The 13,700-nt window shown below is 36.3% G+C and overlaps 1 protein-coding gene across 1 annotated transcript in view; it reads right to left on the bottom strand.

Moving 5' to 3' along the window:
• The window catches only part of csmd2 (CUB and Sushi multiple domains 2), a 375,721-nt gene that overhangs the window by 161,603 nt on the left and 200,418 nt on the right, over positions 1 to 13,700 (bottom strand). The window contains exons 10-12 of the mRNA XM_038286837.1: positions 11,286 to 11,407; positions 6,675 to 6,778; positions 3,748 to 3,860 (exon numbers count right to left, since the gene is read on the bottom strand). Of these exons, the coding sequence (XP_038142765.1) occupies positions 3,748 to 3,860; positions 6,675 to 6,778; positions 11,286 to 11,407 (339 nt within the window). The remainder of the gene's footprint in view (positions 1 to 3,747; positions 3,861 to 6,674; positions 6,779 to 11,285; positions 11,408 to 13,700) is intronic.

A 13,700-nucleotide genomic window follows, 5' to 3' on the forward strand; every position in this document is an offset into this window, starting at 1 on the left:
CATCCATCCAGGGAGAGGTGGCGGGGACCTAATATGATTTTAAATTGCACCAGGAGTAGTTCTGGTAATAAATCCATACGGAGGCCTAATGTTGATCATCATTTAGAATATAAAGTGTGTTGCTGTTTGAGGGTTTAGCTGGCCTCATTTAAAGGAGAGTATGATGGTAATTTCTACAAAGAGCCTTGATGGGAATATATTTTAAGACTTTTTTCAGGTAAAGTGCCGACAGAACCTAACCGTGTGATATATTATTTCACATAACTATACAAAAAAGTCACACATACATAAACTTCACAACTTCAAGTAATATGAAGTTCTTAAAAATTTACCTGTTTTAGTGTGGTTATAAAACTATTGGTGAATATGTCTTATTTTATATGCATTTAAATGTATGTGCATGGCAAGAGAAATTAATTAAAAAGCCAACAAATGATGAAAATGCAAAGATAAGAGACAGTTTTGCTGTTATTGTTAGTTAAATCAACCTACCGTTAACAAATATGCTGCAATCTCCATTAAAAAAAGAATGTGTTTTGTCCTGGTTTATGCTAAGAACCCTGAGAATGCATTAAATAAGTCAATATGTTTTCAACAGCTACTCCTTAAATTTTATCATCCTCACAGTATTTAAAACATAGAAAGAAAAAAAAAGCTGAGGACCTGATTGAAGTAGTATCAGCATCCAAGGTAAAAATAACAAAGATAGGGATTTTTAGTCACAGCCTCAAACCCTGAGACTGTGTCACATTTCAAGTTAAATCCGCTCAGGAGTCAGGATCACAGTTCTGTTCTATATATGGAAAAACATTCAAAGCACATTTCTTCAAATACTGTAGCCTTTCTGCACCGCATGCTAGACATAATATAGTTTACTGATTTTTAATTGTTTTGATGGCTGGCTCATTTCTCACCGCTTATTGGTTTAAAAAAAAATTTTTTAGGTCCTCATTCTTTTTTACTGTTGACCATTTTCCTTTTAAATTTGTTCTGAGAGATTTATACGTAATTAATCTGGGCAGCACTTTAATGTGACAGGTTGCGCTATTATTGCATAAATCAAATGAAATAAAAAAGAGCACACAGAAATGTTGGAGCTATATTTATGAACCAAAAGATTATGTTAGAGTCTATTTAAACTACGATCTGCTATATTAAATATAAAGTCAATGTTAAAACAATTCAAAATCAGCTAACAACAGCACTAATGTTAGCATAAATAAATATTTGGCTAGATTTTTAACATGATATCAATATGCAGAAGGTGTTTTAGAGGCATGAATGTATGAAGGACAAAATGATGGGCTCCTGAAGTTAAATACATACTGCATGGTACATGAATTTACTCGGTTTACATAAATACCCCTTGTTTAAACACTCTTCCTCACTGTTATCACAGAGTTCTGAAGTTACTGACTCTCCCATAGACCTGCTTACTTGTGTTAATACCTTTCCATAGAAGGGCAGTACTAAAAGTCTTTGACCTTGACTAAAAGGTAAAAAAAACTTGTAAGCACTGGTTTAACCATAATGGAAACTAAACTTGGTGATCAGGCTTAAAATGCAAGTAATTGAAAATGCAAATTAGATGTTGGCTGCTCCTATCTTGGAGGTGAAGTGTTCCAAAGTGTTTCTTCCCCCTTCATTAAGTAGAACTCATTGTTTTAATTACACTTTTGTTCAACATGCTGCTCCACTTTCTCTGGTATTTTTAGTGATAAAACACAAACATTTGGCCAAGGGAAAATGCTTGCTGTGCCTCAGAAAGAACAGCAGACCGACACAAAGAAGATTGTTTAAAAAAAAAGAAGAAAAAAAAACAGACTCAGTGACAGTGCATACTCAATTTCTCACATAAACTAATCCATATTAACTTATATATGTAATTATTTTACATTACACCTCTAATAAGCATGCATGTCATTATTAAACAATGCACTATACTTAAGGTTTGGGGTAAATATCATCATTAATATACAATACATGAAATATGATGCTAATAATGGAACAGTTCATATCTAATAATTGCCAGTAAATGTTAAACCCTAAAACATGCGTTGGACCTTTGTTACAAAACTCAATCAAGCTTGTGAACTTGAATAAAATGACATCAGATTTTGGAACTGCATATTCAAATCAGTTTCTAAAAGTGGTAATGCAGGTGATAGATGGATAGAAAATAGCTTTTTTCATAAAGAAAAAAAAAACTTTCTACATATAAAGAGAGAAACACTAACTTATTTATTAATTTTGTATTTATATATATTTATATTTCATACATGTCCTGTTGCAGTATTACAGGAAGACCATATGGAGCAGATGGCTGCTTACATGTGCTTGGGTAGTTTTTCTCTACAAAAAGAATAACTCAACATAGGATCCTAATTATTTGAACAACTTTATTAAATCCAGATTCAATTCAGCACGAAAGTAATCTGACCACTAAAATCTTAATGAAGTCTTTTTTTCTTTTTTTTTTTTTTTACTTTCAACCATGTGGAATGGTTTTGTGTTTGTGGGTATTTAAACATATGTAAAGGAATGAATGTGTTTGTCGTTCTGTGAGCAAGTTTGAAACCTACAATGGTAGAATGCCCACCATTCACTAAGAGCAGTAAGGTGCAGTTAGAACCACCCCAGGAGTCTAAAGCTGCCACACTCAAAGCTTTAATCCAAGGCAGCCACATGCCCCATACTGAATTAGGTCGCCAGCAACTTAAACATCCCCAGGATAAGGAAGCACAGCAAAAGATGCAGGGTACTGAGTCCCCCAAACCCAACCACACTGTTGGGACTGCCTCCAGGAGCGCTGGGTCGGCCAAGGAACCGTTCCCCCAGCTGCCAAGAGCCAAACCCTTTGCTGCCACAGCCATTCTGAGGCTGTCACTGCTGTATGTAGCAGATCAGAGTAGCAACGATGGAAGCTTTAACTCCTTTCAGGTAACACATGTCCACCCTGGCTTCCAATGGTCTCTGAAATGGCCCTGCACCTCAAAAGCTTGTAGTGTATATAAATTGAAGCAGTGGGTTCCATATGCCTCTATCAGCCTCCAAAGCAGAAAAAAAATATCCGCATCTTGTTAAGATTTATAACAATTATTTAAGAAAAGCTGTCTGAAGGTCCCACAGCAGCACGTTAAGGTCAGGTTAAGGTCTAGAATTTGAATAGAACATTACAATAACCTACTTAATTTCCCTTTGGGATCAATTCTTTTTTCTTTTTTTTGTATTGTACAATATGATTGTTCTCTATATGGGAATAATTGTGCAGCTCAAATTGGTAACACATTGTATCATAATTCTGTTGTTTTTTTTTTTATTGTATGTAAAGGAATAGAGACATCTAACATCCTAGTTGAGACTCCCACAACTGAGGTGTAGTTGTTTTAAATAATTACTTCAGACATTCAGGTGATTTTCAAGGGAAAACAGTCCTATCTTTAAGTCTTTTTACTGGTAATATTATTTCTAAAAATAAGATCCTGGACTTTAAATGGTTTAAAGATGCAACAAATCCATTTCTTGATCCATGAGCACCTACAATACTTATTCTAAAGTCATTAGTGTGGTTCTTTAAAGATTGGCAATAAATATCAAACAAAAAAAAGAAACTATTTGAATGGTCACAGATTACGTTGGCTTGTTTAAACTAATACCCATTTTGTTGATAAGTAAGACATCATTCAAAATAATATTGGCATCAAATCTGGTGTAAATCAAATGTTAATCGATGGTTTTCATTCTTACCCTCATAGGTGACTTTAAATCCAAGGGAGCCACTGGTATCATCTGTTTTGAAGTTTAGCCACATCTGGTGACTGGTGCTCACCACGAGGTCTGGAGTTGTCGTACCAGACAGTCTGCAAAATGATTCATACATATATATGTATAGTTAAGTCAGAGGTACAATGTTCTACAGAGTGATGTGTTTACTGACTTTTGTTTACTATCAAGTTGTTGTTACTGTAAAATAATTTTTTCTTCCCCTGCATTCTTTTGACTGCAAATGGAAAACATGAAAGATATGGTTAAAGAAAAATGAAAAACAACTGAACATTTAAGCTCTTATTAGAAGCTCAAACCTGAAAAATTTCAAAGCCGTTATGCTAAACAGCAAGGGACAAGAAAGTGGAAAATGAAGGAAAGATCAGTCAATGTCACAGCAGTAATTTAATCCTATTTGAATAGTAATTCCACCCAACTCTAATTAGGAAGCGTATAGCTGCAGAGTAAGAGACTAACAGCTCTAATTTTAGTGGTTGAATATTAAGGATAGAGAAATAGCTGGTTGTGGCTGGCAAAGTTGAATTTGTAACATAATTTTCACCACTTTAAAATATATATTTTCCTGTCATATTTTTTGTTAGTATGTAGGTGTGGAACAAAGTACTTAACTGCTCATAGAAAATAAGGATGACTATGCAACTCCCAGCCTATTGCTCTTTCATTTTATTTTTCCTGAACTAAGCACTAAATGTATTATCAGTTCAGGTTGCACGACTTCAGCTGTATAAAGGTAGAAAGCAATTATTTTTACTGGTTTCTTGATAACTGATACATTTAAAACTAATTTTTCTGTAACAGCCTCAGGTGCAATCCCAATTATCAATTAACAATCTATTATCTTTAAAGTTTCCCCATTAAAGGGATAGTGTGGATTTTTATTCTTCTTTTAAGTGAGATCTCAATTTTATTATCAGTACTAATTTCCTAACCTGTAGGATGTAATATTCATAGGGAGTGTTAAAATAAAAATCCCTCGGAACAAGAGGAGGTTTATCAATTGTGAGATGGAGCCCCTTATTGATTTAGACAATTTCCATAATTCCACAAATGAATACAACTGAAAACGAGTGTGATACAAAGCTGAATAAGTAGAAGTTGAATACATGTGCATGTGAAAGAAAAATACATTTGGTGCTACTTTTTTAGATATTACACGGTAGTAACAATCATGCTGCCATTTGAAGTTCAGCAAAGACATTGGCTAAGTCTTAGCTGTGACTCACTCTGCTATGGGTTCATTAAGGGTAAATGCATATTTTAAAATACATCATTCTTTTAGTTGGGGAAATTGAATTACATACACAATAAAAAAGGCAACCCTGGTTTGCTTATTATTTTCTTTAGCTTTATTGCTTTAGAATAACAATGAACCTTCCATTGTATTTCTTTAGAATGCTTTAAACAAAAAACAAAACAAAAAAACATTTATTAAACAATAAAGACATATATGTTATTAACTTTTTCATATTGTATGTTAAAGTTTGCTTGTTTAAATTCATCCTAGTTATGGAAACCACAAAACAGGCTCAAATAGGAGGCAACCGGACAACTGCTCAGGATTTCTACAGACGGTTTTGACACTGATGCAAGAGTCAATTTTGCCGGCTCACACTATAACAATCTTTAGTTTGATTTTTTAAGCAACATGGAACTCTAACTTTCCAAACCCCAAGACAGATATATACACCTGCTGTTCTCCTGGGTTGTTGAAGTTTTTTGTTCTGTATGGATTTTGTGTTCAGACCTTTCAATCATGGAGTGTGATTATGTAAAATCTTTCTTGTGTAACTTTTTTGGATTGAGTTCCATGACTAAATTGCTTGGAATCTGAACCTGCAATCCTTCTCTGTTAAATGATGGCTTATTTTTCTTTTATCTAAGATGGCTGCCTCCAACTCTCTTTCAAACCATCTATCCTCTCTGTCCAAAATCTCAACATTCTGTTTCTCAAAGATGGGTCCTTTGTACTTGAGGTAAAACTATACAGCAATATATTGCCCAGAGCTTCTTCCTCTCCTGTGCTGTGTAATGTGTTTATGTAGTTGCTCGTTTTACATTTAGACTGTCCAGTCTGCTTTATTGGAGAAATCAAACAACAACTTCACAAATGCTTGTAGGCTTAAAGGGTTTAAAAACACCTACAGCTGCACCAACAATTCACTCTCTTTTCATTTGTTGGCAAGAATACCATGACTAATTTACTAATTGGGCTTTTGTGCTTTAAGGGTTCTGTCAATGAGTATGGATCATTACTTGAACAGCTGATTCTCTTAGTGTTAGTGGGCTAAGAGCAGTTTTATGTTTGTGTTCTAACTATATGCCTATTTTAACAAAAATATTAAACTTTGGAAGCTACTTCTGTGAAAATCCCTTCTTCATAAAATTCAGCCACATTTATCCCCCTGACTCGCAACATTCGGGTAACAAAAAAAGATCTATACAGACTTTGTTAATATGGTATATTTTGTCATATATTATAATAATCTGTAAGTTTAGTATCTGTTAGTCCAAACAATATTATAGTGCACCAGTATGCCGTTTGCAATGCTGCATCACACAGCTGTTGTGCTTTTTCATAACTGGAAAGATCCCTGATTGACAATGCAGTCTGACATCTATTTTTAATACCCAACTGCATGAGGTTCTGATGAAATAAAAGGGAAACTGTACCGATGAAAAATAAGGGCTCAGGGCAAAAGGAAGAGAGTGGGCTACTGCTGGGTCTGAGGAGGTAGAGGAAAACTAATAGTAAGAGCTACAACACAGAGTCAAAATGAAGAGGGAACGGCATTGGAACATATTTGGCAGAACTGAAATAACTGGCATCCCAATGGGCAAAGGAAACATTTTGAGGAAAAAACGATGAAGGTCAAAAAGAAGGCACTCACACATGGAAAATGGTCTTCTGGTCTCCCACAAGCTCACCGTCTCCCACCGTCAGGGTGTCGTACCCTCTCTCCAGGTCAAAATCCTCAAATGTCAGCTTGATCACCTAGACAACAGCAGAGAAATCGCCCAGAGAAGCGTAACTGACAGATGCTTGAATGAACCGGAGATCAGGTGCAAAGAAGAGACCTCCTTCCATCTGTGATTCCCGATGCCCCTGTCCATCAGTCCATCATTCAAGACTCTCATTTGAATATTTTTCAGACACTTTTCAAGAGAAACTTATGAGGCAGCTTCAAACTTGCATATACAGCTTTACTTTTCTTAACCAATTTTCTTCTTTTTTGAGAATAGTTGGATTTTGTATTTGTCTCTTACGTTTGTAAAATAGAGAAACAGTTTTTAATATGACTGCATGACTCAGTAAATATGCTCTTCTAGCCCTCATTTGAATGAAACCATGAAAACAGAAGGCAGATAGAGACATGTATTTAGGCAGAACATTTTCAGACTTAAAAATACTTAAAGCAGAATTTTAAAAAATGCATTCACATATTTATATTGTCAGAAAATAAATATACAGTATGCATTCTCTTTATACTATTCTTAATTTCTTTTTAATTATCCCACAAAATGCTATGTTTTCAGTTAATAACTTATGAGACCAAGGCAACGTGGTGTGTTACTTCGATATGGGAAAAATGTGTTATGCATTTAATGAAATAAATACTTACAGTACCACACTAATCAAAATCTAAAATGACGACTTTGACTCAAAAATCTATAATGATCTCAACACTGATGCTGGTGATTCCTCACAAGTCACACCTTCTCAGCTCTGATTACTACCAATCTGACCCACCTGCACCTATCAGTATATAACCAGCCTTCAGACCAAAATCATTGCCAGATTATTTGGAGCCATTGGGGAGATCTATTCCAGCGTTCTGATTCCTGACTTCCTGCCTCTCTGCCTGACCTGATCTGGCCCTGTTTCTGAACCTGCCTGATCCCTGTCTTAACTGACTGTTTACCTTTTCTGCCTGAGCCTGATTTGTTTTTCTGCTTGCCCCGTTGCCTAACCAGGAACTGTTTTTTGACTTCCTGCTAGATTTCCCTCTGGCACTACATTAGACTTCTGATCACCTAGCTCTGACCCTGGACTATGCCTCTGACTATGGATTCTGTTTTGTCCTCTTGTTCCTCCTGCCTACATCGTCTTCATGGTTCTGACCCTCTGCTGACCACAGATCATCCTAATTGAGATGGAGTCATTCTCTGGGACTTCCTGACCAGTGACAGCAACATCAGCGCTGTTGTCAACCAGCTCGAATCTAATTGTGGTATTTCCAGACTGAGGACTAAGAGAAGGTTAGTAAGCATTACATTTGTGATTGATGCACATTGTAAATCTAATCTGGTCTTCAGTCTCAGTTCCCAGAGGTTCCTGCCCTAGTCGCTGACACCACCTGCAGCAGTTTCGCTTCAATAAACTGTGTTAAGTTTTCACACTGGTTGTCTGGTTTGAATTCTGGGTCTATCTGTTCTGATAATTACAAAGTCACCTGATAAGTTGACCCTAACCCCCTGCACAATGTAAACACAGTTAAAATACAAAACTTGTGTCACTGTGTAAGAGTAAAGTTGAAAATCATTAATGAATAAATAATGTGCTGAAGGCCAAGAAACATCAGTCAAGTCACTTCTTATGTTGAGGAAAATCCTAAAGAGTCATTAAACTAATGCCAGGATTTTAATATGTTTTATCCATCAGTCCACAGTAAAACAAGAGACTTCCCTGTCAACAAATACAAAATCTAGAGGTAATTAACAACACAAATACCCATGGTTAAACATGGAGGGTGCACCATATTGCAGGTATGCTTTTCTTTGGCAGGGCTAAGACTGTTTTTCAGAAGGATTCAGGTGATGGGTAGTGCTGTATCATGGGGTGCAATCCCCCCCAAAAATGTCATTTGTAAAAAATAAATGTGGGAAACCATCTATACTGTATCACTGACAAGATAATATAATCTACTTTGTCTTAGTTTATCCAGTAAAACCTCAATAAAAATATATAAACTATAAAAAATGTGGAAGAAGTAAGACTATTTATCCAGGCACTTTACATTCAATAAAAAGTTATTAAAAGTCTGAAAATATGTAAAGAATTAGGGGGTCATCTTTCAAACACCACATTCAAAGTAACAAATTTCTAATAAGCAAAGATAAACGTGTCAATTAATCAACAATTAAAACCAGTAATAAATGAGAGAATAATAAAGCTGATAGGGAGGATATCACTAAAACAGAGCAATATTTTTTTCCCTCCAAGATTATATTGGGTGCCACTGATTTCCGACAAATTCATAACATTTTCAGAGGGCTGAGAGAGCAAGGCCTAATGAAAAAGCTTATATAAATGCAAATTGCATTCTGTACTATGTTAAACCTTGTGCCTAATGAAAATTGCCAAGGTGGAGAGAAAAGATTGATGATGTGTTGTCAAAATAGGTCAGATCGCTCGATAAATAGAGTTTCTTACTACAAACATATCTCATATCTGTCAGCCAACAAGTGAAGTCAAAGGGGGAGAAAAACATCAAAAGAAAAAACAAAACACTTAACAACTGCACTATGAGACTGTTATGAAAAGCAGCATTAAATGAACAGGTGAAGAGGATCATGTGCATGTCTGTTTTTTTTAATAGTCAAACCCCTATGCAGTGTTTTACAGCGAGTCTCAACACAAACACTAAAAATAGACCCTCTTAAAGGGCTTTTAAAAATGTTCAACTTTTCCATATTTTATCACTGTCATGAACTTGACGCCAATGACTGGCTTAATTGTTAATTTCATTCACCTGTCCTCTAATGCTCGGTTTTCTCATCACTGTTAATCTGATCAACCTACTCCAGCTTCTATTTAAACCGCTTGGTCCCTGTCATCAGTGCCAGATTATTCTTGAGTCTTTGGTATCAGTTTTCTAGCTGTACTTATAGTGATGCCTGATCCTGACCTGTTTCTGTCTTTGGACCTTTGAGCCTGCTTCCCCTTGTTCTGAGCTGTTTGCCTGACCTGTCTTCAGATTCTGTTGAATTCTACTGTGGACTGAACCTGGATCTGCCTCTTGACTTCGCCCTCTGGATCATCCTGACTTCCTCCATCTGATTGGATGTTCGTTATTTGCTTTAATAAAAGCTTTTAAGGTTATCTCACTGTCTGTCTTGCCTGGATACTGGTTCTCTCTGTTACGAGTCTTGAAAATCACTTTAAAGCTTCAAACTTGTTATTTTTTATTGAAATCTAACTTGACATTTCAGTAAAAACTAGAGAGAAATTCAAAGGCCTTTCAAAGAATCTCTCCATACAGTATGTCCTTCTTTGTATAATTCTACATAAGCACCAAAGTATTAGAGCTACACCTTTCACATTTTTACTGCAAGTTTGATTTTATACTAAACAGAAGCTTTGAAAGCAAAAAGATAGCTGGTCATATTTACCCTGCCAAAAACAAACAAGTCCTTGAAACTTCAATTTTCTTTCCAAGAAAAAAGAAAACTTTCCATTGCATAAAGTCTCTAAAGGTGGGTGCAACAGTTAAGTCATATCAGAATGAAAAAAAAAAAAAAAAAAAAAAAAAAAAAACACTGGATCCTTGCTATTGACTTATCAATATCATTAACACCTCAGAAAGACTGTTCACTGTTTTCAAGTCAATCAACCACAACACATGTGTCAAGATGTATGGAAATTGAATATGGCCTTAGAGGTATCATTGTCATGTCCTATTCCAGTCCCTCTGCTTTACCTCAGCTAGCACCTCCTCTGGCTAGGTCTATGCAGGCGGACAGGAATAGAAACTCATTACATTCGTAAACAGAAAGAACAGCCTAGTTCCATCCTCATCCAAACAACACAAAGTAAGAAACTGCCTAAAGTACCAGGATCCGTTCCGGTGTGCAGCCTGCTGGGTGTACCGAGTGTTTTTATAGCCACATTGGTGGAAGTGTATTGTTTCCGACTTGCCCCTCACACACATAGCCTCTCTCACTCATTGCTGTGAAAAGGGGGAACCGATTTCTAAAACTACATTGTTTGATTTATAGAGAGATATTTGGCAGAAGAGCAGATGAATGGCCTTGAACACAACTCCAAAGTCAATAGTCTAAACAGAAGGGCTATGAGACTTTCATGTTCTCCTCTAAGCATGCTTTTAAAACCTTTCCATTATTCTGCTGTCCAATTCCCCCTCTTTGTGCCGCCACAGGTAATTCTAACTACGTGCTCGGTCTGTTGCTGGCTCCCATCCAGTCCTTTCCTCCTTTAATTTTTTTATCTCCTACGTTTCACTATATCATATGGCGTGCTTAACAGCCCCAAAAGTGTCCTGTAACAATTCTCAAGAGCCTAAAACGAGTCTTCCAGGGCAGAAAACTGCATCCTCTGCTCAAAAAGGTTCAGTTAAATGTCTTTCACAATCTCTCTGCTTCCTCTCTCTGCCTTCTGTCAGCTAGAAACAGTTAGTGGATGTTTTTTTTTTTTTTAAAGCCAATAATCTATTAAAATCTCAACAGATTTCCATGTGTATCTCATGTTAAGCGAAAATTACCTTTGACATGTCTGTCGCTGTGATGATCCAAGTGCAGTTGGCATTGTTGTCATACTGAACAGGATAATTAGGAGATGTGATGACACCACTGGGTCCTTTTAACTGGCCGCCACACATTGGAGCTAAAAGACAACAGACACAAAGGGACAAATGTTGGTTAACAATTTGTTCAAACACACAATATAATAAAAAAAAATATATTTAAACAGTCTATACTCCAAATGACAACAAATTCTGTAAATGGTATATAAACAGACAGGAAAAGCACCGTATTATAAGGGATGTGCACAAATTATATAAGTATATAGGCAATGACAAGGCATGCGTTGCATGTGAATTCCACATTTCTATTAAAGCTACAGGTTGTTTTCAAACAAAAGTTGCTTGATTATAGTATTGGGGAAATCATAAAAATAAGGTCACCTACTAATAAAAAAAAAGAAACAATTTACATGAGGAATAAATAACCAGCTGAAGCTGCTCTAGCTCTGGTATCTGCTCCTCATTATGTCTACATAAAATGTATTTTTGGAAAATGATTATAGTCTCAATAAGACTTATAGAATTAGAGACTCAGACTTAGACAACTCTTATTTTGTTTTGTAAAGCTTTCATAATTTTCCATTCCTTAAAGTGCAGCAGTGATCAAATGTAAACAAAAAACAAACAAAAAAAACGTGAACATAAGGAGGCCGAGTTTTGGCAATGGATTTAAACAGGTCCAGCCTTCTCCGGCTTTCCCCGCCCATAGGCTCTGTCGCCTAGCAACTGTGAAAGTTGACACACAAAGCAGGCAAAGAATGGATACCGAACCTCTCACTGCTGTTCTGGGTGCTAATAACATTTTTGAGGAGCCTTAGCAGCATCACCGTCATCGCGGATATTAGCTTTATAGTCTCCGCGCTTCAGAGATATTAGAATCTGTCCTTAAATGTCAGCCAAACCCATTTACACAGAGACAGATAAAACTTTTCAATACACCAAACATTACCCGCAATATATTTGACTCAATTACCATTATAAACAAATATTTTTATTAATTTAAGACGTAACTATTCACACACTTTCCTTATATTAAACTGCACTTCCTATATTCACCACTGTTCGGTGCCCTTTACCTTTTTCCTCTGAACATGGAGCAGCTGGCTTGCTTGGACTCGCAATGAATCAGGGGATACCCAAGGCTACGTAGGATACACGTCCTTCAAAACGGGCTAAAAGAAGGATGCATTTGCCGGCCGCATAACGAGGAGTCTTCCAATCCGAAAAGGCCTCAGCATAGCGCTACGACGTAATCTGGCCTTTGGAAGACGCAGCCCCTGAATTCGAACTCAGTATAGATATGATCTATACCTGTAGTACCTCCCCTCAAAGTGTGACAAATACTTGCAGTAAAAAATCATCCTTAATTCCTCAGTTCGAGCTCCGAAAGCCGAGTTCACAATGTGTGAATATTTTCTAATTCAATCTAAAGCTTATTGTAAAGGAACATATTTGGCCAATAATTGTATTCATCCCCATTAAATTCAATCCATAATTATCGTCTTAAAAAATACATGCAGTGTGACAGCTGCCATGATTACTGTGGCTCTTCTATTAACTATGTATGAATGCCTCCATAATTCTCTCCCTCCTCTTGCACTCTTTTCAAAGTAACACTAAATGTTATAACTTCTTTGATTTGCTCTCAAACAACTGATGGACCGATATGTCAGATGGAAACCTGCTGCAATAACATTATGGAATCTCCCATACGAGCTGTTATAAATGAGTTACTTTTGGTTTGGTTCCTTAGCAATTTTTGTGAAGGCACAGTGTGTTCCAACCTTCAGCTTTATAACTCACTGGAGTCTTAGAGGGAGCATATGGAGAACCATACTAGAGCAATGGCACCAAGAACAGGAACACCAGAAGTAATCATAATACCGAACCTTACAACATATTTAAACTCAATGTGAACCCTTTTTCACAGTTTTTCACGTTGCAACCATAAATGTCAATGTATTTCATAAATAGTTTTCTGATAGACTAACTCAAAGTCACAAAACTGAAAAATAAAAACTTCTCAAAGCTATTCAGAAACAGTAAGAAAAGTGGGGTTTGCATTTAAATTTAGCTTAATTTATTCTGAAAAACAAGAAACATCACAGCAAGCCACCTTCAGAAGTCCCATAAATACTTAACGGAGCTGTAAATATTCTGTTGTTTTGGGAAGCCCATGTGGGTTTGTTGAAAACAGCTGCAATTAAGCCGCATCAACTCAAACAAAGAACAGCAGACAGTTTAAGAAGCAGACAGTTTAAGAATAAAATTGAGGAAGATTTTTTGGGGTTATTGTAAGTATAGGATTATAAGACAAATTCCCAAGATTATAGCATAGCATGGAGCACTGCTCAACCGATCATCCCACAATGG

The sequence above is a fragment of the Cyprinodon tularosa genome, unplaced genomic scaffold (assembly GCF_016077235.1).
Source record: "Cyprinodon tularosa strain WSP-4 unplaced genomic scaffold, ASM1607723v1 ctg230, whole genome shotgun sequence".
Taxonomy (NCBI): domain Eukaryota; kingdom Metazoa; phylum Chordata; class Actinopteri; order Cyprinodontiformes; family Cyprinodontidae; genus Cyprinodon; species Cyprinodon tularosa.